The sequence below is a fragment of the Liolophura sinensis genome, chromosome 9 (genome assembly GCF_032854445.1).
Source record: "Liolophura sinensis isolate JHLJ2023 chromosome 9, CUHK_Ljap_v2, whole genome shotgun sequence".
NCBI lineage: Eukaryota > Metazoa > Mollusca > Polyplacophora > Chitonida > Chitonidae > Liolophura > Liolophura sinensis.
The window spans coordinates 22,805,595-22,833,148 of NC_088303.1; the positions used below are offsets into that span (position 1 = coordinate 22,805,595).

Consider the following 27,554-nt stretch of genomic DNA (forward strand, 5'->3'; position numbering starts at 1 on the left):
AGTGAGTCTACTCCAAAGCCAGGCAAGGTGTCGACCATTATGTACCCGCTGGAAGCATTCCCTTTTGGGCGGTTTACGAAGGACATGTTAACAGCTTTTTGCCGCATGTAATTGTTTCTTCTGCCACACAGTCCCTCCGACTCCACCCATACTTGCAATATCCAAGCATAACAATTTCGTAAAATTAGGTAATGCACTCCTTGAAAGCCTGAGTTGATTTCAGTAATTTTCCGCATTTTTATCCTGTAGCATACAGAAGGCTTCCATAAATTCTTATATTTCTGTTGCACTATTGTACGCAAGTCTGCGTCGCTTGCCAGGAATAGGTTGGTGTGAGAAGGTCAATTGACTTTTATTTCAAGCAAAAAACATATTAGGAAATTTTAGTTTCCTTCCTTTCAAACTCGTCTCTCATGACAACACCTGTGAGCCTTGGTAAATGAATAAAGAGTGCTATACAGGATCTCATAAACCTTAACCTATTGACAAGTAATGTCAGACAAGATCATATGAACCTTAGCCAATGGACATGTGATATCATGCAAGATCCTGCGAACCTTAGCCAATGGACATGTGATATCATGCAAGATCCTGTGAACCTTAGCCAATGAACAATACACGTCAGACTATGCCATATGAACCATTGGCGATATACAAGGGATATAATAAAAAAAAAATCGCATGATCCTTAACCAATGTATAAGACACATCAGACAAGATTCTTAAGGTGAACCTTAACCAGTGGACAACAAACAGTGCAAAACTATATGAACCATAGCAAATAGACAAGAAAAATCAGACAAGGTCGCATAAACCCTAGCCAGTGAACAAGTCACATCAGACAAGACCATATAAATCATAGTAAATGTACACGGAATATCACGAAACACCCTATAAACATTAGCTAATTAATGAAAAAGAGTATTAAGTTCAGGCCATCAGCCGACAAAACAATATCCAAAGCCAAAATCCCTCAAATCTGTTACATCCATAATAATATCATTATCTCTAAAAATACAAATGTATATGTATATAATTTTACCGGCAGGTAGTAACCTGGGAATAAAAGTAGTCAGGAGTTCCAAATGCTGTCTGACAGACATGAGTCTTAACCTGCTGACAAGGGATACTTCATTTATATACCTGATCGTTGTTAAACGCCATACTAGACAAGGGATATCAGAGATGATCCTATGAACTTTAAACCACCGGACGGGCAAAATGAGACCACGTGGTCCCTACCGGCTACTGCACAACTGGTAGATCACATGATTAACGTAAAAAAACCACGTGGTAACCTCACTAACCATTTGACATGCGAAAAGGCTTTTCTTGAAACATAATCCATAATGGCATTTATAGTTTGTGCCTTTAGAATAAAAGCGCCTTGGTGTACACCCGCTTTAACGTAATAGAATGATCTGTTATAATACTAGAAACATAATGCATACTAGTAATAGTTTTTAATATTTGAAATTTATAAGTTAGGTATGGGGATCATTAGCCTAATGAACTGTAGACAAGAATGTAATATGACATTAACAGCCGCCTGTCAGAAGAGTAGTTCATCACTCCTGCCGAGTTAAGCCTCAAAGTTGTACGGTCCTAAAATTCCCTGTGGCAAGGTCAATGGGTTCATTTTGCATTGTTCCGTGCTTAGCAAATGGCAGGATGACGAATGACGGAACATCTGTGTAGTATTTTCTGGTAAAGTCGACATGCCAATTACACTCACATTGGTTCACATTTTGTTTCTCAGAACAAAGAGCAAAGGCATGGTGAATGTAAGTATCCATGTAACCCGAGAGTGCCATCCTTGTTAAACCATTCCAAAGATCAGTCTTCTAGATACGTATTTAATTCAACAATCCTTCTAACTTAACTGGTACTAAGACTTATAACTATGTAGAATTTCTTCGTAATTTGAATCAGAAAATGATAAATAACGTTTGGTTAAGAGACCAAATTGTAAAATCATGCTGTAACTGATTTAATTGGGATTTTGTTTGTCAGACAATTTAGTTGCGCATAAAGACTTTTAAATCATGTTACTTTTACAAATAAATCCTCAAATATCAGATGTTGATTATTAAGTCAGAGTTATTTGACGACCAAAATAAATCAGAAAAGAAACCTGCTGTCTGTTTCACACAGATGTACTGAATTAGTACACTTTTAGACAATTAAAATCAGTTTACGGTTTGACGCATGACAATTGATGGAGGTCCATACCACTGTCATGTAAGCGCTGTACGGTAACCGTAGTAAATTTGAGTTACTGCAGGCTTTGGGCGATGATAAATTTCCAGCCATGGAGATATATGGAGCACGAATGGTTCCAGCATAGCAAAGAACGTTTCGCATTCCTGACCATTACCGGGAGCTCTAGGTTTCCGAGCTGACACTATGCTTTGATAAATCTCCCAGTGAAAATGGACCGAGTTGCATCAGGTGCACGTCGTTACCTCACACATTGGCCCTGGTGAGTCTTAAGGAGTTCCCACCTCAGTCAAGTGAAGCACTGCTTTTAAACAAACGAATGCAAACTTTCAAAAAAACATTGTTGAGTCACACTGAAAATCTACACACTGATGATTAGGGTTGAAGACGACAGCTTCGTTCCGTTTGTCATCACTTTATGACCCATTGATTACGCAACATAATGCCCCTACTAAACCTCTCACCTTGCTGTAGCTGATCTCTGCATATTTTTTTAATTTCCACACTAAAAAGAAACAATGTACACCAACATTGAGTTGTTATGGCTTCCTGTATTCTGTAAATAGTTTTTAATTCATGATATATATCAAATGTCCTGACACTGGTTGTGTGCTATTTTTATGCTTTTCTTTTACGACTTAAAAATGTTCCCAAGATCGTATCTATTACTGATGGGATGCCGATATCCTATCAGCAGACGGTACCGGGTTAGGCTGCGCAGTGTGACGTCATCGCCCATTTTCCCTCCCAATAGAAACTAATATGTCTAGTTAATTCAACTATCTAGAAATTTATTGAAACATCACCTCTGCGCTGCGATTGGGTAAATGCATATAAATCACCGCAAGACGCTCGGAGAAATTTCACACTCCCTAACTTACTCTCAATTCTCATGGTGTAGTTTGGAGAAGACGGCTAGTCGCCAATAGGCAGGGTGAGTGAGTAAGCGACATCATTTCTCTCATATCTGCCCGATGAGGTCTTAACGATGATAGATGGAGGAACCCAATTGGCCGCACTGTGCTCACCACGGACACAACGTGAAAATTTACGGCCCCACTTTTGGCTTTAAGGAATTTACACCATGCTGTTTATGTTGGTTTCGGCTACGATTAGACAAATGGCTTACAGAATCGACTCTGGAAACCTACGCAGGAAACCCTTCAAAACTGTACATTGACTAAGACATCTACCTCTAATGGATAGTTAATATCTTGTTTTGAAAAACAACAGCTGAAATCCCCAGGTGACCTGACTTGATGACGCTTATAATGTAGAGAGGGGAAGCAAGAAGTAAGACTTTGGCTGGCTTTTCAAAGAACCGGGCCTTAATTGGAAAAGGAATTTGTAGATTCTCGAGGGGCCATTGCCCACCCGTAAAACTGATCGCCTTTGTAGAAGTGAAAACATTTTGGAATATGACGTGAAACAACAGCCAATAAATAAATATATTTTCAACGTATCTTTACAAGTGCAATATGTTGTAAGCCATTATAAGGATATTCCCAGGATGCTTTATGATTTTTTTTACAAATAGATATAATCTAAAGTCAGAGGTACGGGTGTCACAGAGGGGTCGATGTGCTTGTACCGGACCCCCTCTCGGGCTGTTGTCAGCTGTGGGTGTCGGATGTAGAGACCGGAGATCGCCCGCCGGGGAGAAGTTAGCAGCCAGGATTGCTGGAACACCTGGAGGTACCGTTATCTGGAGAAAGTGACTGCTATGATAACCCTATATGTCTGCGAGGATGTGAGCCTACGTACATATATGATGTGAACTGTTATGTCTTATTTATGCCGGCAGTTTACCACAAACCAAGGAAGCTCTTTTCATCGTGTACTCTTCCGAAATAGCTATAGGAATACGTCTTCATTCAAGTCTTAGTTGATTTCTCGTCTCCGGGTTTCGTTAATAAATAGTAATAACAGCTGTCGTGGAAGGTAAAAAGCAAGCTTTTTGTACTGACTGTGCATGTGAACATTTGAGTAAAAGATTACGTCATGCTACAGAGACGATTGCAATCCATCCGCGTCACTTGTGTGTGTATATATATACTGCTGGAAACGAAACTGGAGTCAAGCGATGTTTGGCTTGTTATCCCTATAGTACCGACTATATCTGACAAAGTCATCAGAAAGTATATTCCAGGATTCTATGGAATTACAAAACAAATCACTAACTAGAAAAGTACAATTATTTCAAGACACCAAACACCATGTTTAAGCCAAAATTAACTATTTATCTTGCGTTTTTTAAACATGCAGTATCTGTGTACAGGCCACCTTGTCCACACTGTAGCGAAATGGCACTTCGGGGGTGTTCACCGAGTTCCGAGCAAGATCAACTATGACGTAAAAAAAAATCGACCGTCGACTTAAAATATGCATAATATAGAGGGGTAATTAACAAGTATAAAAATACTCCCAAAATGAAAATTTTTTAACAAAAATTCCGTGGCACAATTTTCTACATTTGGGCATAGAAACATAATCTTTGTTTTATAGTTCCTTTTCATGTATCCTTTAAGTTCGTTATCAAAAAGTAGATATCTCGCGTCATGTATGTAAGGAGTTGCCAAACAGCAAATCTTAATTTACGTTTATTTAAATAAATCTGAAACCTAATTTGCTAAGACGACGCTTCATCTTCAGGCCTTGGACTATCATAAACAAGCCTGATAATGTGATAAATACAACAAAGTCTAAGAGAGCCGGGCTCAGCACAGCGCCCTGTTTGTTGCCAATGGAAGCGCTTCAAGTCACTATATACCCCTGTTGTCATCTGAAGAAGCCTTCCTCCAGTAGGAGTTGGCCCGCCGGGGGATAACACCACACGCTGATCCCATTAGATACAATGTATCAGTCTCACACACAAATAAACCAGGAGAAGAGACTTTGATTTATGTCTGTAACTACATCAGACTGATTCCTTCCATCCAGATCTCCCTCACTGCCATCCCAATCTCCCAATGTTAAGTTGCCCAAGTGTACGCCAAGGAGCCCAATGCAGCCAAAAGGATCAAATTTGCATATCGCCATAGAAATTATAATGATAGTTGAATCAGAAACCCCCAACCGCTTAACTTACTAACTTTACTTGTAAGTTTGATTACTTATACTGTGCATATTAGGGACACATACTTGATTACAATCAGTACATTGTGTACAATCTTTGTATATAGTCCGTATATATCACCCTTATAGTCCGTATATATAACCCTTATATATAGTTCGTATGTATAACCCTTGTATATAGTCCATATATATAATCCTTATGTAAAGTCCGTATATATAATCCTTATATATAGTTCGTGTATATAATTCTTGTACACGACGTTAAACCCAAGCCTACATATAATAATGCCTGTATATAGTCCGTGTATATAATACTTGCATATGTATATGTCTGTCTCGTCTCACATCCACAGCACCTGAGAGTTTCACTTTAATACCTTCAACTGTCGGATGAGAATGAAAGAACTTGCGGCGCTGTGTGTTGTTTGTACGACATATCATCACAAACCACTGCTTTTATCCAACCTGAAGAATTCAGCCCTTGATTCGAACCAGGCACTGGGCGTTCGTTTTAGTCGTTTACATTCCAATCTGTAAGTATCCTCTAGTGGGTTTTATGCTCGATATTTACCAAGCCCCATGAATGCGAAATTCTGTGTTCTTTTCCCTGTTGCGATGTCGGGGACATCAGCGTGTGTATGTTATTCCGCATAGCACAACATTCCCCCTGTATGCCGCCTTGTATCCACACCAACACACCCTTTGGTTTAATAACACCATCTCTTATGATCCCACCTATAGAGATATTCAACACAAGGCTGTAGAAACATCGGTAGACAAAAACAGGCAGTCGTTTATCTGACTCATAAGTCTTGTCTCAGCTCGTATATATGTTTTAAAGTACATGTAGGTGCACTCTAAATAGATATTTATCAGTCTCACGGACCCGCGTCTTAATAAAAGGATCTGTTCGTAGAGATTCGTGTAGTCGTACATGCAGATAGATGGATTAACATTCTGTCAATCACGCCAGGAATTCAGATGAATTCAGGCACCAATACACTACGCACGCGTTCGACAAAATAAAAACAAAATCAAATCCAAATATCAGTTATGTATAAAAAAAAATGTTACCTCAAGAATTCAGTATGTAAAATTATTATGTGCATTGTTTAACTGACACAGATTTTGATGGGAGGAGTCATTGAATAGCTTATTTGTAGCAGGAAATTAACAACAACCAGATCAAAGTGGATGTGAATGAAGTAACAATTGCCTTTATATGCATGTCTGTATATGCATGCATATTTATAAACATACATATTCGCGGGTGTGGCTCAGTTAGGGCTGGAGTTACACCATAGCCCTGGCCTTAGCCCCCCTCACTTCCTCCTTCACCCCCACCCCCACCCCCGTTTTCGACAACTCTTAGTTTCTCTCACACCCATACAAGCTAAGATGATATTCCCATCAGCCCACAGTTAGTTACAGGCATCATCCTTGTTTGTTTACGAGTGTTTATATACACATAACAGATACACTTTCCATGCATTCTGGGAATGCATGACGTACGATTTATGGACGTCAAAGCACATCTCTGCCACAGACAAGGATATCTGTTGTAAGCAGGCTGCTCTTGTAGTGGAAGTCAAAGATGTGAGACGCAGAAGTGAAAGACGCTGTATTCACCTCAGCCGCTTACTAGGCTGTTTGCCGATTTTTTGACTTCGTGATTTATTTTTAAATCAATGCCCAGCTTGTAAATTATTTCATACTTTCTTTACTGACTTATTTTATCTATGGAGTTATATTATTTTATCTATGTACTGAATATATCAATTGCTTTATACCTGAATGCGCGGATAAATTAACGTTTGAATGACGAACGAATCCATCTGTAAACTGTTGGAAAATAGATTGGTAAGGTTATAGCTGGGTGGATGTTTGATCGTGAATTTGGTTGAAATGACCGATTTTAGACTGATCTAATGAATTTTCTCTCCGTGTATGACATGGTTGACTTGTACTTGCTTGTGTGGAGAAAGTAATATACTTTACAGTTTTACTGTCCACATCCCTCGAATTTGACTGCAATAGTTTAAAACATTGTGGGCTTGAAATGCTGAATTTTCGCTTTGCTTTTTGATGCATTGTTTCCGTTCAAAAAGTTTACATTGTTTACGAAGTTACAACATGAACAGTACCGTGAATCAATGTGCATGCGCCACCTGAAAGTTGACTAGGTAGCGGGCTGTACATGTACCTGGCGGAACCCTGTGGTGTGTAACAGCTGACAGTGACATACAACCCACACAGTCATCTGTACATGCCCGCGATAACATCATGGCCTGTTTGTTACAGTAACGCCACAGCGTTCCAGCCGCATAAACCACCTTGTTGCTAAAGCCATCAATTTTTACACACACAAACATACCCGTCCATCATTAGCTCAGTCAGTGTATTTTAACATGCACTTTCCTCAGCACTCTATCTTTCGCCTCCTGCTCAAGTCCTGTTTTTCTACTCTTCCCAAAACGTGGGCTTGACACCGGAAAAAGTATCAAGTAGCTTCTGAATGGGGACTGACTTCCAATGACCTATCACAGACGTGTTAACAAAATACAAAAGCTATCAATCTGTCAGTACCTGCTATTGGTGGAAAATTAATGCCAAGGGCCTCTGTCACAGATACCGGCGTTTAGAAAATAAACAATGGCGGAGTGACATTATTTCTGCATTCGAACAAAACCTGGCACTTTCGGCTGACTATGTGCAGACACCGGCGGCAACAAGCTTAATGTTCTCACCCGCATACCACTGCATTAACTGGCTTCTCGGTGCACAAATAAATACATCAGAGAAGAATGGCTTTACCGGAAATGTTCAAAACATTAAGAAAACCAAGTGTTACCTGGTAAATAAGAATTTAGTTGTAAAAAAGACAAGGTGTGGCCCCTTGGAATAGAGGATATCAGAGACCAATGTTGACGCACATAACTTTCAAATAAACCAAAATTGTGACATTTAGCGCTTTGTATGGAAGTTCGTGATAAGCACTTTAAGTCGGAGCTGGAGACCAACATGTTGAGGTAATTTACAATGCCACAATGAATGTTCTTTATTTTTATAAATCACTGGAAATAAGGGTTAAATACATGCAAGCTGCGGAAGCTGCACCGACTATTGTGTAGTACATTTCCTTCTATTAGAACGGAATTGGTAATTCATTAATATCACATAACACATTTCAAATTATGATAAGAGTTCTTCTAATTGGTGTCTAAAAAATCTGATTGCTGTCAATACAACTGAACTGTCAGGTTTCGCTGAATAGCCTAGTATCACAAAATAGCCAGCTATCGCTAAATGGCCAGCTATCACTAAATGGCCAGGTGTCATTGAACTGTCAGGTATCACTCAATAGCCAGGTACAACTAAATGACCAGGTGTCATTGAACTGTCAGATATCACCGAATAGCCAGGTATCACTCAATAGCCAGTTATCACTGACCAACCAGGTATCACTGAATAACCATTTATCTCTGAATAGCCAGGTATCACTGAATAGTCAGGTATCAGTAAATAGGCAGATATCACTCAATAGTCATAGAGGTATCATTGTAACATTTTTATCGTAAATTGAATAAAGCATCGATTTTGCGTGAAACGTGATACTCAGTTGGTTTATTACACGAGGCACTCAGCTGAATTGTTAGCCGCAACATACTCAGATGATTTATTACACGCAGTATGCAGCTGACTTATTAAATGTGGTACTCAACTGAATTATTAACCGTGATATACTCATATGATTTAATACACGCAGTATGCAGCTGACTTATTAAATGTCGTACTCAACTGAATTATTAACCGTGATATACTCATATGATTTATTACATGCAGTATGCAGCTGACTTATTAAATGTGGTACTCAACTGAATTATTAACCGTGATATACTCATATGATTTATTACATGCAGTATGCAGCTGACTTATTAAACGCGGCACCCACATGACTTATTAGACGCGGTACTCATCTGACTAACCACACGCAATACTCAACTGATTTATTAAACGTGGCATTCACATCAAAGTGAAGAGGTAGGTTAGCGTTAGTCAATTCACATGCTTGCTGAATTTCTGCTCTTTTTCGTTAAGGGTAAATAAACAATGACCATTCAGATGCCTACAAGCTACCGTGACAAAAATCAAACGTGTTACTAACTTCTCAACTGCTTTCTTTGAATTAAAATAAAATGGCCTTAGGGGTTGAGGCAATGCAACTGCATGCTGACATATATGTGATATAAAAACAAGGGTTAAACACATTGGAGTTAAACCCGCGGATCGAGCGTGTGGCTAAACTGAGGACTGGTGGGTTTTATAAATGCGCTAACTCCTTCGTGTCGTTCATATCCGGCCCTATACCCCAATTCAAACATCTATCATCGAGCTGAGATATCTAGATATCTATTCGAATAGCTACAGCCAACAGGCAATGTCACTTCTTAAGGAGAGTACCGCTTCACCCAGCCAGAGCTTATAGCCTCGTCAACTTATTCTCATCTGGGTAAACTTGATGGCGGCTTAAGCTGATCGTCCCAAGGATCTGCTGTGTCAAAGCAGGCTTTTCAAAGGAGATTAGCGATGGGTTAACGGGAAGGCGTACTGCCCACATTGGCCTTCCCTCCATTGTGTCTCCCCAGCGATCCCCATACCTGTCCTACCCGTACCCACGCTATTCCCTCACTCTCAACGCTACCTCACAACTCTCGCTCAGCTCGCAGACTCCAAAGATTATCCGGAACGTGATGTTTACGTCGATGAGATTCGGCTATTATTTTATAGGAATTCCCTTACTCGTTTCCTTCTCAAATTGAAGGAGTCTTAGTGTCGAACTACAAATCAGCTCATGAAGCAGAGGACATCTTGACTTTTGTACATGATTTACGCGGCATCTGCCATGTGATGACATGAAACCGCATGGCAACAAACGGGCGCTGCTTCAGCTATGTTGCCTCCTATCTAACTCCCTTTTTATTTTCCTCCGAACACGTCAATAGTTTGTGGTCAATTTGCCCAGTTCTTTTGTTAGAACGTCGGGTCTCAGAGACATGACAATGAACGAATGCCTTCTTAATCCGGGTGTTAGGTCAAGAAAACCAAGCAACTTGGCAAGTTCGTGCTAAATGTGTTTCGCAAGAATGAAACCATCGTGGATGAACGTAACAGTGACTTGAAGGCTCAAAGAACAATGAGACAGTATGTAGGTTGTGAGATCTGAGTTAGCAATGTATAAAGTAAATCATTCACATAATTAACTCTTTGTGTCTCCCATGCCACGTGCATGGTTGATTATTTGACTACTGAGTAAATATCTTACAAAATGTAACAAAATAACTAACGGTACTGAGAGCCTGATTTGTCAAGTAATTAGATCACTGAAGTGAGCGGTCGTATATATCTGCAAGTTCATCATACTCACCCCCCTCCCCCCCCCCCCCACACACACAAGCTGTCTTTCACATCTACAAATTGAATCAAATGCATATAGCAAATATTCAGACAGCAGGGACACTCAGATAACAGACCATTTCACACGGTATTCACGTATCAATTGCAACAGTCAGGGGACAATCTTTAAGGCACAATAAAAGTTTTACTTCAATCATTGTCGTATATAAGAATGTTGAAACTTAACTAGGGGAAATGTTGTGAAATTGATAGTGAATTGATATTGAAAACTGCGGCTTTGCAATCAAAGTGATGAACATAATTTTGATTAAAGAGAACTTATAAAATGACATGGTGCTTGATTTGGTTACTGAAAAAATCTACGCGCCTGATCATTCCTTGATTCTCTTTACATAATTCTGCCCTAATTTCTTACTTTATATACTTTCTTACTTGTCCACCGTTTGTTTTTTTTCGGGGGGGGGGGGGAGGAGAAGGGATTGGTCATGCGATTACTTCTACCGTATCTACCGTATTTGGATCAGTTGTCTGGTACATATTGTAGAATCCAAGCCTGTAGATTTACGCTCCACGTGTCTAGGCTTTTCCTCCAAGAGAATCGGATGTTCCCCGATTTTCAGCGGTGAGAGAGAGAGACCTGAAGATCTCAGAAATAGCTCCTGTCATCTATCATTGTCTGGGAACTTCCCAAATCGGGGCCCCGTGCCAGACATCACAAACTATGTATTTTGTCTTTCACTGACATCAATTATCACCCACAGATTATCAGCAATGTGCCTTTTACCTTCCACGCCTCACTGTTAGCTATTTTCCATGTTTGTCTTTCATTTATCTATTTATCCAATGATTAATCAAGGTCACTGGCATGGTAAACCGTAGATGATTAACATGGAAACGATAAATCTCTGCGAACAGTTCTGGTCTATATACAGAGATGGATTCTTAGACAAAGGGTACCAGACTTACGAGAAGGATGGAGCGCTTTTCGGGTCAAGTTTTTCTGTCTGTTCTCTTGGCAGAAACTCTGACAGATATCTCTCCAAAAAAATGAGTTTCAAGTTTTCTCGAAACACAGGGTGGAGTGGAGAGTTAGTGTTAGAGAAAGGGGAGGTTGTGTAGGCTTATACACTCCACAGTTTGTGCTACACAAAATTAGACACTAAGCTACACCTCTGTTTAAATATGTGGCGTCAAATGTTTCAGCACACATATAGTCAAGCAATAACACGATTTGTTGTAACATTTATTGATGCATTTGTGCCCTAAATGTGACCTCACCGGAAACACAAACCTATATTTAGACCCCTACGAAAATCTGTCATTCGAGTGTGGTAAGCTACATGAATGCACTTGTTGAACGCTATGCTGAAATACCATTCTTTAATGACCTCAGTTTAATAAAAAACAAAAACACCCATGTACTGTAAAAATGTGAACATGACTAGGTAATAAAAAGTTACACTTACCCTTCGCCCTGCACCATTATTATGTAAATTCATTAATTGTCTTAGTGATGTTTTGCGTCCCCTTTCTCGTGCATCCACGAAAATCTTTGAAAAAGCAGATCCATATGCAATATTATCTGAGCACCCTGACCACTCAAATCCCTGCGAACTCCGTCCCTGAACTGTCCTGTCACAGCCGCATTTCTGGAGCTCTCCTGAGCTACAGGCTCGCGTGACCGCATGTGCCACACCTGCTGACGCAATGGCGTGGACAAATGCTGTTTCCCTCGTTCCTAACAACAGAAAAACACTGGATAAAACATTTTTCCCAAATATACAATATAGTAAGAAAAATGTGCAATAGCTCATGAAAAGAAGAGATTTGCAATCCACAAAACATACAATATGGCATATAGAATATGTAATATCTCACGAATAGAGATTTTTTTAATACATCATACAACGAGATTTTGTAACACACAAAACATACAATATGGTATGGCTAATATTTAATACATGTTGAAAACAAGACATTTCCAACACGCAAAATATACAATACGTGAAAGACCGGGCATCTGCAATGGAATTAAGCATTGCGATATTGTGAGTTTGGCAGGGGAGAAATTTCAGAACAGAAGTAAAGAGTAATGGAGTGTTTAAGAGTAAGTGCAGTATTATGTGATGGTTGTTTAATTTGGGGTCGTCATTAGGAGGTAGTGGATGTAAGATCGACACTTAGTGCAGTATTATGTGATGGCTGGTGCCCTTTGTGTCGTCATTAGGAGGTAGTGGATGTAAGATCGACACTTAGTGCAGTATTATGTGATGGCTGGTGCCCTTTGTGTCGTCATTAGGAGGTAGTGGATGTAAGATCGACACTTAGTGCAGTATTATGTGATGGCTGGTGCCCTTTGTGTCGTCATTAGGAGATAGTGGATGTAAGATCGACACTTAGTGCAGTATTATGTGATGGCTGGTGCCTTTTGTGTCGTCATTAGGAGGTAGTGGATGTAAGATCGACACTTAGTGCAGTATTATGTAATGGCTGGTGCCCTTTGTGTCGTCATTAGGAGGTAGTGGATGTAAAATCAACACTTAGTGCAGTATTATGTGATGGCTGGTGCCCTTTGTGTCGTCATTAGGAGGTAGTGGATGTAAGATCAACACTTAGTGCAGTATTATGTGATGGCTGGTGCTCTTTGTGTCGTCATTAGGAGATAGTGGACGTAAGATCGACACTTAGTGCAGTATTATGTGATGGCTGGTGCCCTTTGTGTCGTCATTAGGAGGTAGTGGACGTAAGATCGACACTTAGTGCAGTATTATGTGATGGCTGGTGCCCTTTGTGTCGTCATTAGGAGGTAGTGGATGTAAGATCGACACTTAGTACAGTATTATGTAATGGCTGGTGCCCTTTGTGTCGTCATTAGGAGGTAGTGGATGTAAAATCAACACTTAGTGCAGTATTATGTGATGGCTGGTGCCCTTTGTGTCGTCATTAGGAGGTAGTGGATGTAAGATCAACACTTGGTGCAGTATTATGTGATGGCTGGTGCTCTTTGTGTCGTCATTAGGAGATAGTGGACGTAAGATCAAGACTTAGCGCAGTATTATGTGATGGCTGGTGCCCTTTGTGTCATCATTAGGAGGCAGTGGACGAAAGATCAATACTTAATGCAGTATTATGTGATGGCTGGTGCCCTTTGTGTCGTCATTAGGAGGTAGTGGATGTAAGATCAACACTTAGTGCAGTATTATGTGATGGTTGGTGCCCTTTGTATCGTCATTAGGAGGTAGTGGATGTAAGATTGACACTTAGTGCAGTATTATGTGATGGCTGGTGCCCTTTGTGTCGTCATTAGGAGATAGCGGACGTAAGATCAACACTTAGTGCAGTATTATGTGATGGCTGGTGCCCTTTGTGTCGTCATTAGGAGATAGTGGATGTAAGATCAATACTTAATGCAGTATTATGTGATGGCTGGTGCCCTTTGTATCGTCATTAGGAGGTAGTGGATGTAAGATTGACACTTAGTGCAGTATTATGTGATGGCTGGTGCCCTTTGTGTCGTCATTAGGAGGTAGTGGATGTAAGATCGACACTTAGTGCAGTATTATGTGATGGCTGGTGCCCTTTGTGTCGTCATTAGGAGATAGTGGACGTAAGATCGACACTTAGTGCAGTATTATGTGATGGCTGGTGCCCTTTGTGTCGTCATTAGGAGGTAGTGGATGTAAGATCAACACTTAGTGCAGTATTATGTGATGACTGGTGCCCTTTGTGTCGTCATTAGGAGATAGTGGACGTAAGATCAATACTTAATTCAGTATTATGTGATGGCTGGTGCCCTTTGTGTCGTCATTAGGAGGTAGCGGATGTAAGATCGACACTTAGTGCAGTATTATGTGATGGCTGGTGCCCTTTGTGTCGTCATTAGGAGATAGTGGATGTAAGATCAATACTTAATTCAGTATTATGTGATGGCTGGTGCCCTTTGTGTCGTCATTAGGAGGTAGTGGACGTAAGATCGACACTTAGTGCAGTATTATATGATGGCTAGAGCCTTTTTGTGTCGTCATTAGGAGGTAGTGGATGTAAGATCAACACTTAGTGCAGTATTATGTGATGACTGGTGCCCTTTGTGTCGTCATTAGGAGGTAGTGGATGTAAGATCGACACTTAGTGCAGTATTATGTGATGGCTGGTGCCCTTTGTGTCGTCATTAGGAGGTAGTGGATGTAAGATCGACACTTAGTGCAGTATTATGTGATGGCTGGTGCCCTTTGTGTCGTCATTAGGAGGTAGTGGATGTAAGATCAACACTTAGCGCTGTATTATGTGATGGTTGGTGCCCTTTGTGTCATCATTAGGAGGTAGTGGACGAAAGATCAATACTTAATGCAGTATTATGTGATGGTTGGTGCCCTTTGTGTTGCCATCAGGAGGTAGTGGACACAAGATCAACACTTTGTGTAGTAGATGGTTGGTGCCCTTTGTGTTGCCATCAGGAGGTAGTGGACGCAAGATCAACACAAGATTTGGACACAGAAATGTTTAACACATGTTTGTTTAACACAAATGTTTGTACGTTAGTGGCATTTTGTGAAGCGTATGTATGGTTTGTCTGTAAGTTCATGGTACAAGGGTAAAGAATAATCTTCAAGTAAATTTGTAGCAAGTTTCAGAGTTTTGATAGATCTACTATTGTGCTGTCGGCTGCCATACCCAGTTGTGTCTCTTTAAAGTAAGAGTCATATCAGGTACAAACCAACACACACTATGGAGCTTCCCGTTTTTCCTTTTACGTTGCATATAGAAGTGTAGCCCATTCATGTTTGATAATTCTGTTCTTTTTGAATGCATATGTTTGGATTCCAAGGTATGTATATATACACATGCATGACCGGCGGTTTGCTTTTTGTACATGTCTTATTAGGGACTGTAAATTCCAGATGAAAAGCGACGTGAATGTTGAGTACAAAAGAGAAGGTCTCTATCTCGAACACCTCAGAGTGTCATTGTACCAACAAGGTGCGCGGAACGATGTAAGTACATACTGGATTCATCACACCCACAAAGGACGTGACAATCGGCCTTTTTGCATCGGTACATTTAAAATCAAATTATGTTTGCCTTTTATCGAAAAACTCGTTACAGGGTTCCTGCTAAGATGGGAAACCCAGCGTTAAAGATGATTTTATTACAACAATAATTTGACCGCGTTGGTTAATGTGATACGAAAGGTCGCGAAGAGCAAACAGTTCCCGGCCTCTTCCGCGCTGAGACTGAGGTCTGGCGGGACGCTCCTCCGGGCCATCCAGAGCCTCTGTCACGACATACCCAATGGACACCCGAACCCGAGGGCTGAAGAGACATAAGAGTAGTATAGGCCCTAGGCTTTTCAAAGATCTAACGGCAGACAAAAGCATCTCCCTCTAACCTCGTAAACTACCACACAACATTTGGCTTTCTCGTCGACCAGTGAGAATTGATAGGCGACACGCTTGTTGAAACCGACCCAAAGCGTGCTGGGCACACCACCCAGTTTTTCCTCTACAAAACAAGCCCCGTTCATTGATGCAAAGAGGTGGAAAATATCCATGTTGTTGTTGCAGTTAAATCAGTGTTTCAAGGGTTTGAAATCGTCTGAAACGTAGACCGGTCAAATCAAGACTCGTCTTGGGGTTTCCACTCACATCGACCTTTGATTTCTACCCTCAAACTCAAAGTCCACACTCTGAACTGATTTCTACAATTCATACTTTCCACTTCAGGTCATCTCTTTCAAACTTTATATCAGTTCAGATTGTTACCAGATTAAATTTTGCGACCATTCAATTTCAGTTTGTCAATTTATTACATTGCAATCTGCTTTTAAAAATCCTTCTCAGTGTAATCTACTGAAATGGCAATTCTGAGCATCGGTAAGTTGATTTGCATATTATTCAACCCAACGTGTAGTGGCGACGTCATTGTATAAGGGACGTTACTAAATCACCATGAGATCGAAGTGCTGTAGTACATATAGCGCTTTAACTCAGAAAAAAACGGCATTGCCTTATGTGGCTTGTTAACGCTGGCAATCAAAGCCCCAGGTCCGGAAGAATTTCGGTCTGGCTTACCGCATGCTCACAGAGTCGTCAGGACTGTCAGTATTTCTCTAACATTTCCATGCAGTTCCTCCAGGCAAAAACCACAGATCATTCTAACTTGGCTTGGCGGCGAAAAGCCGGCCTGTTGTTGTTGTTTTCATATCCATACCTTTAACCTTAGCTTATCCATTGCCTAAGGATCTGAGATAAAACAACGGGAATCTGACGACATCAGATAGAGTGCAAATATATCCCCCCCTAACATCCCCACCCCCAGGCAAGTCACGTGCCCAGGCAAGGCTGAAACAATACTGTGAAGGTAACACGGTGCACTGGTTGGACATGTTGTTTCATTCAGTATTTAATTATATTAGAACTTAAATTAAGTCGTTTTTATCTATGATTACGTGTGAATAGCCATATGCCAGATATACCTAAAAGAATATGTTTCTGGGGCTATAGTAATATATCAAGGCATAAGGAAAGTTGGGCATCACCAATCCATTTTATATCAGATTGACAGCGGTTTTAATATCTTGATGACTTACATTATATTTTTTATATTTATCTTTCGCTGAGAATGTAATTAAACAAACCATCAACATTCTTTGAACTTCAGTGCGGCGCAAATCAGAAAGCCTTCCTATTACGCAACAAATATGACGGACATATAATGACAAAATGCAAACAGATATGGGCCGAAAATAGTTTATATTTTATGTGATATCCTGCATTACAGTTTACATTTCTTTGTAACCAACAGAAAATTAACTTACCCGTGATAATAAACAAACCGATAAAATTACAATGAAGTCCCTCGATCCCCCACCACCCACACACCCACCTAATTACTGTTGGTTATCGTAAAAGAAGGAATCTAGACATAATAATACCATGGATTCAGGAATTAAGGCCGATATTTAATCCTCGCGTACGGTCAACAATACATAGATCGAGATTTATTTCTTTTATATGTATTTATCTCCATCTATATCTGTTGCTGTCCATATGGACTACACTGCTTCAAAAGAAAATATTGAATCTGCCTTTTCGCGGTAAATAAAGATCAACGAACCAGCCGCTTGGATATAACACAGCGGAGGCATCCAAACGCCGGCGGAAAGTAAACAGTCTCCAGGGACTATATCTTTCAACGCGGAATTACACAGACAAGCCTGTTTACATATCACTCTGGAGATAACTGGTCTTGAGTGTTGTCATGAATTTGGTATATTAGCTGTAGACTCAAACGGCCAACATGTGCTTCCTATCTGAGCCACCTTGCATATCCCCGAGTATTTGAGAGTCGTAAATCTTGGCTCATCCCTCGTTTAAGACGGATTGCCAAGCACTGGAGGGTTTACGGGTTCACGGTCTCCACCAGACGTACATATTGTTTGTGCGCAAGTGCAGCCTGTAATCGGTCTCATGGTCAGTATCTGTGTGCTGCCAAACTCCGTGTAATAGAGCAACTAAAATCACATATGTATGTATGTATAAGAATTCTCGAACTCGAACTGAGGAAAACGATCTCCTCCCAAGTTTCACATTAGGCCTATGTGAAAGCCTAAACGAGACGATCTGAGTGGATACTCCACATCAGCATGCATGAAAATAAGCCACTGTTTAACTACAATGGCTATAGTTATAGCTCACATAACATTGTAACTTCATTCACAGTAATCCTTGCAAATATTGACACTCTTATTGTTTTACAAATGCATCTCTAATACTTAATAGTTAATATTGAACTGGTATTTAATAGTTTACTTTCATGCCAAAGTATCAAACGGAGTGACTTGGAAATATTTTCATGCGATACAAATGCAAAACACATTACTTACTGATTCTGTTCAACATACGGTATACCGCATGAATAGATTGTTTATACGGTGCCATGTTTATCAGCATGCACAGTTATTGGCCTTAACGCCCATGTTTGTCTTGAAAGGATACATTTCCCCTAGATTTGATATTATAGATTTTTTGTTTTGTTATTATCGTATAGATATTGTGAGAATGTTCTCACATATACACATAGTGATTAAGGACTTCTTGCTCATTCATCTCGCCCCCCCCCCCCCATCCCCCCCACACCCTTCTACATGCTGTTTCACATAGTATTTTCCCTCATATACTATATTATTTCGGAGACTATATTATATTACCATATATATCACCTCAGCTTGTCACCGTAGTGAACGTGTTGAGGTGTACAGGGTAAACCCGGTGAGGACGTATGTAAACTGACGGCTGATAGCATCAGCTCCGGCCAGGACTAAGCAACCTGCTAAGTGAAATACAACACCATGGAAACGATTCAGTTTTCATATATAGATACTGAAACGTAAATATAACTGAAAAAGATTTATATTTATTCCGCGCAAAAAGAAGGGCAGAGCACGAGAGGCTTTAATTTCCCACGAATGACATTGTGTTAAAACTTGCTGACAAGAGCTTAACTTTCTGCCTAGCCTTAACACACTTTGTGGCAAACGTAACACACTTTGTGGCAAGCGTAACGCACTTCGTGGCAAACGCAAAATACTTGGAAAAGCAGCAGTCGAAGTGATAGAGTAACTACTGAGTCATAGACTGACAGACTAGTTAACTGGCGAACTTATTGGCTCAGTGGCTGACTGACTGATTGATTGATTGATTGGCTGTTTCATCAGCATTGTTGTTTCATTGGTAGGAAATGTTTGACTGCTCAGTACATGGATTGATTCAATTATCTTTGTATAGTTGGCTTCTCTGTCTACTTGGCTTGTCTAACTGTCTGTTTTATGGAAATGTCTGACTGTGTCATTAAGGGGCATATTCGGTTTTTCCGTTGATTGGTCTGAATGTCTAATTTTCCATAGTGTCTGATATGTCTGTTTGTCCGACTATGCCATTAAGGTATTTGGTTTGTCCCAGTGTGTGATATATTGGAGATTCTGAAAGCCTGAACCGGAACATGCACCCAAGCACGAATATACATTAAATAAGTTCAAAAAAGATTTGAAAAAAAAAATTAATTACCGTGATTGAGGGCGTTTCCGAAGACGGAGATGGCATTGACGGTGCTGCAATTCCAGCGCCTGTTCCTGAACTGATGTTGACATTCTTCGATGGCGATGTGAGCACCTAATTTGACACTGTCCATAACCTCCACATTACGCTTACAAATCCTCTTCTGCCTTTTTATAAGTCCCACCAGCTGGTCACAGTTTTCTTCACTCTGTATACTTATTACTGAGGACATTTTGGCGAGTGCTCTGCAAGCAAAGTTGTCAATAATACGGATTAATACAGGTGTGAGCCAAAGTCATAACGTGCTGTCTGACAGGGGCATAGTCTAGTACCATCAGTCTGCGTGGTGTTCCTGAACAAATGCAATCCTCATTGTTATGAGAGTAAAAGTTTATGAGTGTGTAACTCTAAATACACGTGACTGGGTGATCATACTAAACACATGTGACTGAGTAGTCATGCTAAACACATGTGATTGAAGAATAATGCTGCACATATGTGAGTGAGTTATAATTTATTCTAAACACCAGTGAGGGATCATCATTAACATGTGTTAGTGAGTTATCATTCTAAACACCTAAGAATCATGCTAAATACATATAAGTGTTTGGTCAGGCTAAACACATGTGAGTGGGTGGCCATACTAAACATATGCGTGGTTGGTCATGTTCAGCACATGTGAGTGTGTGGTGTTGCTAAACACATGAGAATGAGTGGTTGGTCGTGCTTATCGCATGTGGGTGGCTGGTCGAAGAATTGCAAATGATAAAGGTAAAGAGAAACTAAGACATAAATGCCTGGTTAGAGCATATAATTGTGAAAAGACTCTGAAAAGGCTTTGCCCAAGCGCATGATATGTACAATATGATCAAGTGACATCATTTGTCAGCAATAAGTAGCGTTCTTCGTTAAAATGTGTTTTCTACATTTTATGGTGATTCTATTCCAGATTGTATCAACACTAAAATTCGTCATCAAAGTCTTATTCTGTGTCACCAATTTCTGTTTTTTACACAAAACAGTTATCATAGCAGGACTTATTAAACGATAACTATTATTCAAGTGTGGACTTAAACCATAGCTATTATGGACAAGAATCGTCAACACCTTGATGGGACAACCAGACAAAAGCGACTTCGTGTGAAGGGTTGTGTGTCTTGTTAAAGAACATAAAACGATACTTTGTTTCAGACTTGGGGCGTTATATTATAACAGGAGTTCCTAGGTGGGACTTGGTCGGGGGGGGGGGGGGAGTGGGCTGGTGGAAGCTGTCAACCGCTCACTGCTTGTCGGGCATGCTGTGTCAGGAGCACCCACAGGAGCAGTCAGTTTTCTGTGTGGATTATCAGACGTATTTCTTCTTTTCCCATATCACTACAGTACACCACGAACACGAAATCAGTGAAAGTTTGACAACCATGCAGTGACCAAAGCATTGAATCAAACACGAACCAGTGGCCGAATCCAATACAGATACGATTCTCTATAGCTAGTATATACATCACACTTTATCTAATGAAATTGTAAAAAAGAACACGAGAAACTCATAGCACCTGAAATTAAATTATCTGTTATTTGACTCGCACTTATCAAATTAAACTTGGGTACAACCTGTTGTTACTGAAATCTATTGTGTTGATACATTTTAAAATCATGATTTGACGTCTGTTCACGTTAAATGTGCACAGTAATTGTGAACATTGGCATAATGCACGACACTAGTATCCGGTCAACCTTCGTCAGTTAATAAAACAAAAACCAAATAGAATACATTTCTTCTCACGGCATAACTTCTATATCATGCACAAATATGATAAAGATTTGTATTGCACAATATGCATGTGATCAGTTTCAAAATGCACACGTATAAGTGACAGCCATTCACCCAGAGCCCACGGAGACCAGGCCAGATACAGATAGGGCTACGTAATCCTGTGTAGAGAGAATCAAAAACACGTGTTGGCTGCCAGACTTGCTGGGCGAAGTCAAGTGGTCGACATGTTTTACTAGTGTTACGGCGTTACTTAAGCCGCTGCTATTTCCTCGTCAATATCACCCGTCAAAACACTCGATGGGAGTTGTTTCGTGATTCATATTGCAAATTGTTCCCAAACCACAATCCCTGTGTTTTGGTTACTTTTGGGCGATATTTTACCACGGGTTGCTCTACGGGCCTATATGTACATCTTTGTGCAGTGGATTTGCCCTGAGTTAGTTAAGAAATCAGTAACTATTGCCATCAAGCTAGTCTTTCCTATAAATAGAATACGTGCCTGATATGTGTGTGAGTCTTTTCTCTCAATCTTAAAATAGGTAAATATGTTAAACGACAAAAAGAGTTTTACTGAAATAAAAAAGGTACCAATGTACCAAGCTAGGAACTGCAAACTGTGCGGAATTACCATTACTTTGTCAATGTGTTATTTCCATGTATATAAAGAAGTTTCTAATCGAAATCCATCAAAATTACTTAGTTGGCGTCAAGCATCGGGTAATATTTTACAATAGTATAAAGCATATACGATATTTAGTTTTTTCTCATCCGTCCCTCATTTTCTATCAATGTTTCATGTATGTAAGGTGAATTGCATGATGCAACTGCACACACATATACATGAGCGGAAAATTAACAATTACAATCTTGATGAAAGAAACTTTTCCATTTGTTACGGCTACAGAATCTTACACAGAGCTCCTCACTAGTGGTGTTAGTCGCTTCACCGGAAAACATTTTAACCGAAGCGCAATTTCTTGGTTTTGTTTTTGACACCATTTAGCCGACTTTATGTTAACAATTTTCAGTGGAGATCTTTTGTTAAAAGTTAAAAGCATAGCTTTCTTCTACGAACATTTTATCCTTGAAAGCATAATTTCAGAAGTATTTTAAGTGCTCAGTCATTTAACTATAATGTTTCACTGTACAGCATATGAAACGCTGTTAAACTTTATTCTTCCGGAAATGTGTTTTGTGGAAGATTATTATTCTCTGTAACTTTTTTCAGTCGAAAATAAAGTGTAAAAAAAATTTGGTATTGCGAACAGTATCTCCCTGAAAGTAACAGAGACATACCCTCATATAATAACGTCAACATGCATAGTGTACATGTAGATCGTGTGATTTGAAAAATGTATTTTTTCCAACCGTGAAAACATCGTGGAATGCCATAAGTGGCAAGCCTGTATAAGAACTTGAAGGCACCCATGCACAGCGCAGCCCGTCTTCAAAGACATTGGTAATTATCTCTTAATATCAAATTATCCGTATGTATAATAAACGCAAAACAAAAGTAACAACGTAAGCAAATTATGCACAATTGTGATTTTATGATTACAAATGCCTGAAACTGAAAGGAAAGTGGTATTTTCAATGAGAAACTAAACCATGTGTAAAATAACTATCAATTATCAAATAACTAAGTAATTTTTGTTAAATAAAATGCTGCCAATGACTATAGATATGGCTATGGCATACAAAGGTGAAATCACAAACATTTGAAAAATGTAAAACTGATAATTATAATGTAGTGATAATTATAATAATACTCACAACCATCGAATGCCTTTTATACACGGAGTGACACAAAGTAAAATGAAGAGCAGCGTTCTTATCAATAACTGTACCCTCTCTGGTGACATGATGAGGGTAGAAGCTTGCAGGGTACGACCAACGCACCACCCTGCTGAACTGTCTTCACGGGGCGACCAGGGACACGTGGGAAGGAATCCACACACACCCCTTTTGACAAATAATCAGCTGTATTTATTGGCAAACACGCAGCACGTTTTATATCCCTGCTCAGAACAGCTCCTGTACAACTGTTGGATCCCTCTTTCATACAAGTGCGATGATTTATAAACACAACAGTCGTCACCGATCGTAAACCATCCGCAGTTCGGACGCCTGGTAAAGGCCGAAATTCCTTCTCCTGTTCTTTTAACGTGACGTTAAACTGGGTTTCTTTTGAAATGGACTCTTTGCATGTCTTAAAAACTCCAATAGCACGTCTGTCGGTGAATAAATCCAGAGTTCAGATCACTGCGATGTGTATCTATATGAATATCTACTTTCACACGCAGATCAATCTTAGAAGACAATCATATATAAATATATACAAGTTACACACATGCGTGGATCACTTCGCGACTTCTGCCTTCCGCAGTACATTGGCAATATCTCCCAGAACTCGTCCCCACTGCCAGCTTTTATCCGGGTGGCTTTTCCCGGCTGCTGGTTGGCTGCCTCCCACCCGAGTCTGTAACGCTATTCTCTTACCATACCGTCTTCGGGGGCCAAGCCCGGTAGACTAAGACCAGCGGGCCTTCTCTCTCCCCCCGTGTAAACACCTCGCGGTAGGGGTGACTGGATCATCAAAGCCCGCAGCTCCCGGCATTGTTTCCGCTGGAGTATTCACTCAACTTATCTTTAATCCTTGTTCCTCACACAGACGCGATCTCCTCAAAACAATCCCGACTGTAATAAGTTTATATGTGTGTATGGCAAAGTTAAAGCGATGTTCACAGTTAAAATGAAGCTTTATTAAGTCTGGAAATTAAAATTAAAACTCCTGTTTTTTTTTTATATAGCAGTTTTACATTAAAGTAACTAAGGGTGAGATAGACAAAGTTACTGGACAGTGAAACAAGACGATTTGCGACCTAGTTTTAACTTCATCATATAATTTCTTCTTAAAACACATTATGACCCCCCCCCCCCCATCTTCCACAACCCAACACCCCCACCCCCCACCGCCGCTGCCTTCATTAAAACACCGGTGCATTAATAGTTGACATAATTTGTTTATTTATTAATGATGGCCATAATAAATTATTCATTTGTAGATTTCCGCTACACTGAAAACCTATACAACGATGCTGAATAATTACATCCAGAACATAGCAAGATTGCTATTATAGGTGTCAATTTTATTTTCACATAGATCTGAATGGCATGCACGAAAAAGCCAAATATAGGTTGTCCGCATTTCAACCAGTCTGGCAGAAACCACACACGTCTGTGTCACCCACTCGTCCAAATCCCGTTGCCCCACGTGCATGTTCACTTTCATTCAGAAAATTAACATGCAGTATGGAGAGGGGTAAATTTTCTACTATACTTCACATAGGCGCAAACATTTTCGCTGTGAGTGTACATTTCTATTTCTACACATATCTGCTGAAATAAACACTAACCAAATAATGCCTAGTCAATCAAATTTGAAAAATGCTGTAATATCACAGAGGTATTTGGTGGTACTCTTTAAAACTTTTGTGTCTAATAGTATTCAAACTTTTTGTGCATATTTTAGTCTCCTTGATTTTTTGAAAGTAAAGAAAAGGAAATTAAATTTAATAATTCCATCTGAGAGACTGTATTGCATAAGCCTGACTGAGGTCGTCCTCTGCTGACACCTGGTTATCCCCTGACTGTCATCCAATCAGGTGTAAGCAATTTGCATTACCAGAACTTGGGCATGGCATACTGTACAGCGTGGTTTCCTACATTCTTTTACGAATGTCAGTACGCAGTTTTCTTAGAGGAGTCGGGGCTATTACACTATACTCTAATCCACCCTATACTCTAACCCAAGTGGGTATATATGGCCGTCTCAAGAAAAGCCGTAAATCAAGGCCTGCGACAACTGGTGGGGCAGCGGCTCTCGACTCGGGGAGGCTCACTCCTGTATAAAGCATCTGTGCGCGGAGGAAGGATTCGTTCCGCACCGTAAGAGTGAGATTTATTTGGATCAAGAATCTAGTGTCCGTGTCCGAGGGGACAAGGCAGATCTGACAGACCCACAGCCCGTGTTAATCTCTCCCATATGCTCCTGCCATGTAACGGGTAATTAAGAACGCTGCAGCACAAAAAAATGATGACTGAAAATAAATGTTGTCTCCTGACGAATCAAGACACACCTTTCAAGTCGTTGCGTGTTACATCACGTGCCAATGCAGTTTTGACAAGGTTATCGGATGCCTATAGATCTGTTTCCCTTTGTCGTTGCTGAAACTCTCTGCCACCCTCATCCCCCGTTCTGTATTATCGTCTGCTATATTCCCTCTGCTTATAGATCCCTATAAAAGTTCCTTGTGTGATGAAAAAGAGTTTTCGAAACATCATCAAACCAAGAAAAATTGCCCCATAGACTAACAAAAAGACTGAAGTTCACACTAAATACTTACACGATAACACATCACGTTTTGGTACCTTAAACAGATGCTTTCAAAAGATTTGTTCAATACTTTATACAAATACCTTAAACACTTTCTTCAAATGTACTCTAAAATCTAGAGTTTGTCGAAAAGAACCAACAATGAGTGAGCTCTCTTATATGATATATGCGTTTGAAATAACATTCCAAGTTCCCTTGTACAGGACACTACAATAGACACTCGTACATTGTTTGTCCTTTCTCCTTTATGGATGTCTAATAAGGGCATGGCGAAGATTAAATAGGTTCATCCTGTCTACAAAGGCCTGTTCCTAAGTCCGTTTAGCATATGATCGTGTTTGTGGCTTTGTACTCCTCTGAAAACAGTGTTTGACTTATGCTATTAAGACGGCGCTGTGTTTCAGAAAACTGCCCACCGCGAACACAATTAGTCCAATCTGAGCTCATTTTATATTGGCAATCACGTCCGACAACAAACTATGCGTCGATAAGCCAGCCAATCCATTACCCGCATCACTCGTCTGCGTCCATGGTGGCACGCGCCACCTAGGTTATCCGAGCAAAGTCCAAATCGAGACGAGATATGAGCGGGATTGACTTGGAATCGAGGCGATCTGTTCCAATTGATTATCCCATGACCACTCATATATCATTTCGGGGCCAGAATTTCATTTTACCGCCAGATTAGTCGGCAGTGAGCGAAGAGAAGCAGAAACGGACTCGACTGTGTCCGGAGACCTCTGACTTCTCTCCGCATGAGAGGCACACCATTAAACAGGATCGGAAGACGAAGACGGAAGACATTTATGACCAGTTGTCAGTGATTAGGCGCCATTTTCCTATCTGGAAATCTTGCTCTGATGGACCATGGCTTCCAGCAGAGGGGCTGGTGTTATATAGTGGGTTGAATCAGCGTTTGCGCCGAACACGTGGTTCAGTCAGTGGGTGTAGGGTTAACGATCTGTACCAGTCGGAAACATTCAAGAAGTAAATCTAGCCGATGGTCGCTGTAAAAAAATTCAAAAGTGCAATGACAGCATGACTTTTCAATGCATATTCGCGTATTTAAGGGTAAAAAAAATAATAATGCTTTACCGTCGACCATTAACATACCTGATTACTGAAAGTCTGCGGTTTCTTCACCATCAACTTCACAAGTTTAATTATTTATCTATTTGATTGGCGTTTTACGCCGAACTCAAGAATATTTCACTCATTCGACGGCGGCCAGCAATATGGTGAGAGGAAACCGAGCAGAGCCCGGAGGAACAAACGACCATCCACAGGTTGCTGCAGGCCTTCCCATGTACAGCCAGTTTATCATGCGGTTGACGTGTATAATTAATGAAAAAATAGACAGAATACCATATTATCCTATATAGCAAATTAAAACAATTTTCATAACATTGAAATTTACGCGAAAACAGGAGAAAACTGTTTGGTCCTATAGCCTGCATGTGGCGAAACAAAGATTATTAATGCATCTGCGACTTTTGAACACCTCCTGCTGGTTTTGTAAGTTTAGACTTACGGAGAGAACTAACGTGCCGGTCATTAACTAAAACAACTCCTGCTGATAACCAATTGTTTGCAATTAACCAAACTGGCGGGCAAGTGTCTG

At 40.2% G+C, this 27,554-nt stretch overlaps 1 protein-coding gene across 1 annotated transcript in view; it reads right to left on the minus strand.

The window, feature by feature from the left end:
• LOC135475326 (protein Wnt-4-like) overlaps window positions 1-23,512 on the minus strand; it is a 28,902-nt gene extending 5,390 nt beyond the window's left edge. Inside the window, exons 1-3 of the mRNA XM_064755176.1 lie at window positions 23,311-23,512; window positions 19,773-20,008; window positions 12,177-12,448 (exon numbers count right to left, since the gene is read on the minus strand). Coding sequence (XP_064611246.1) covers window positions 12,177-12,448; window positions 19,773-20,008; window positions 23,311-23,399 — 597 coding nt within the window. The 5' untranslated portion in view covers window positions 23,400-23,512. The remainder of the gene's footprint in view (window positions 1-12,176; window positions 12,449-19,772; window positions 20,009-23,310) is intronic.
• Between the last annotated feature and the right edge of the window lie 4,042 nt (window positions 23,513-27,554).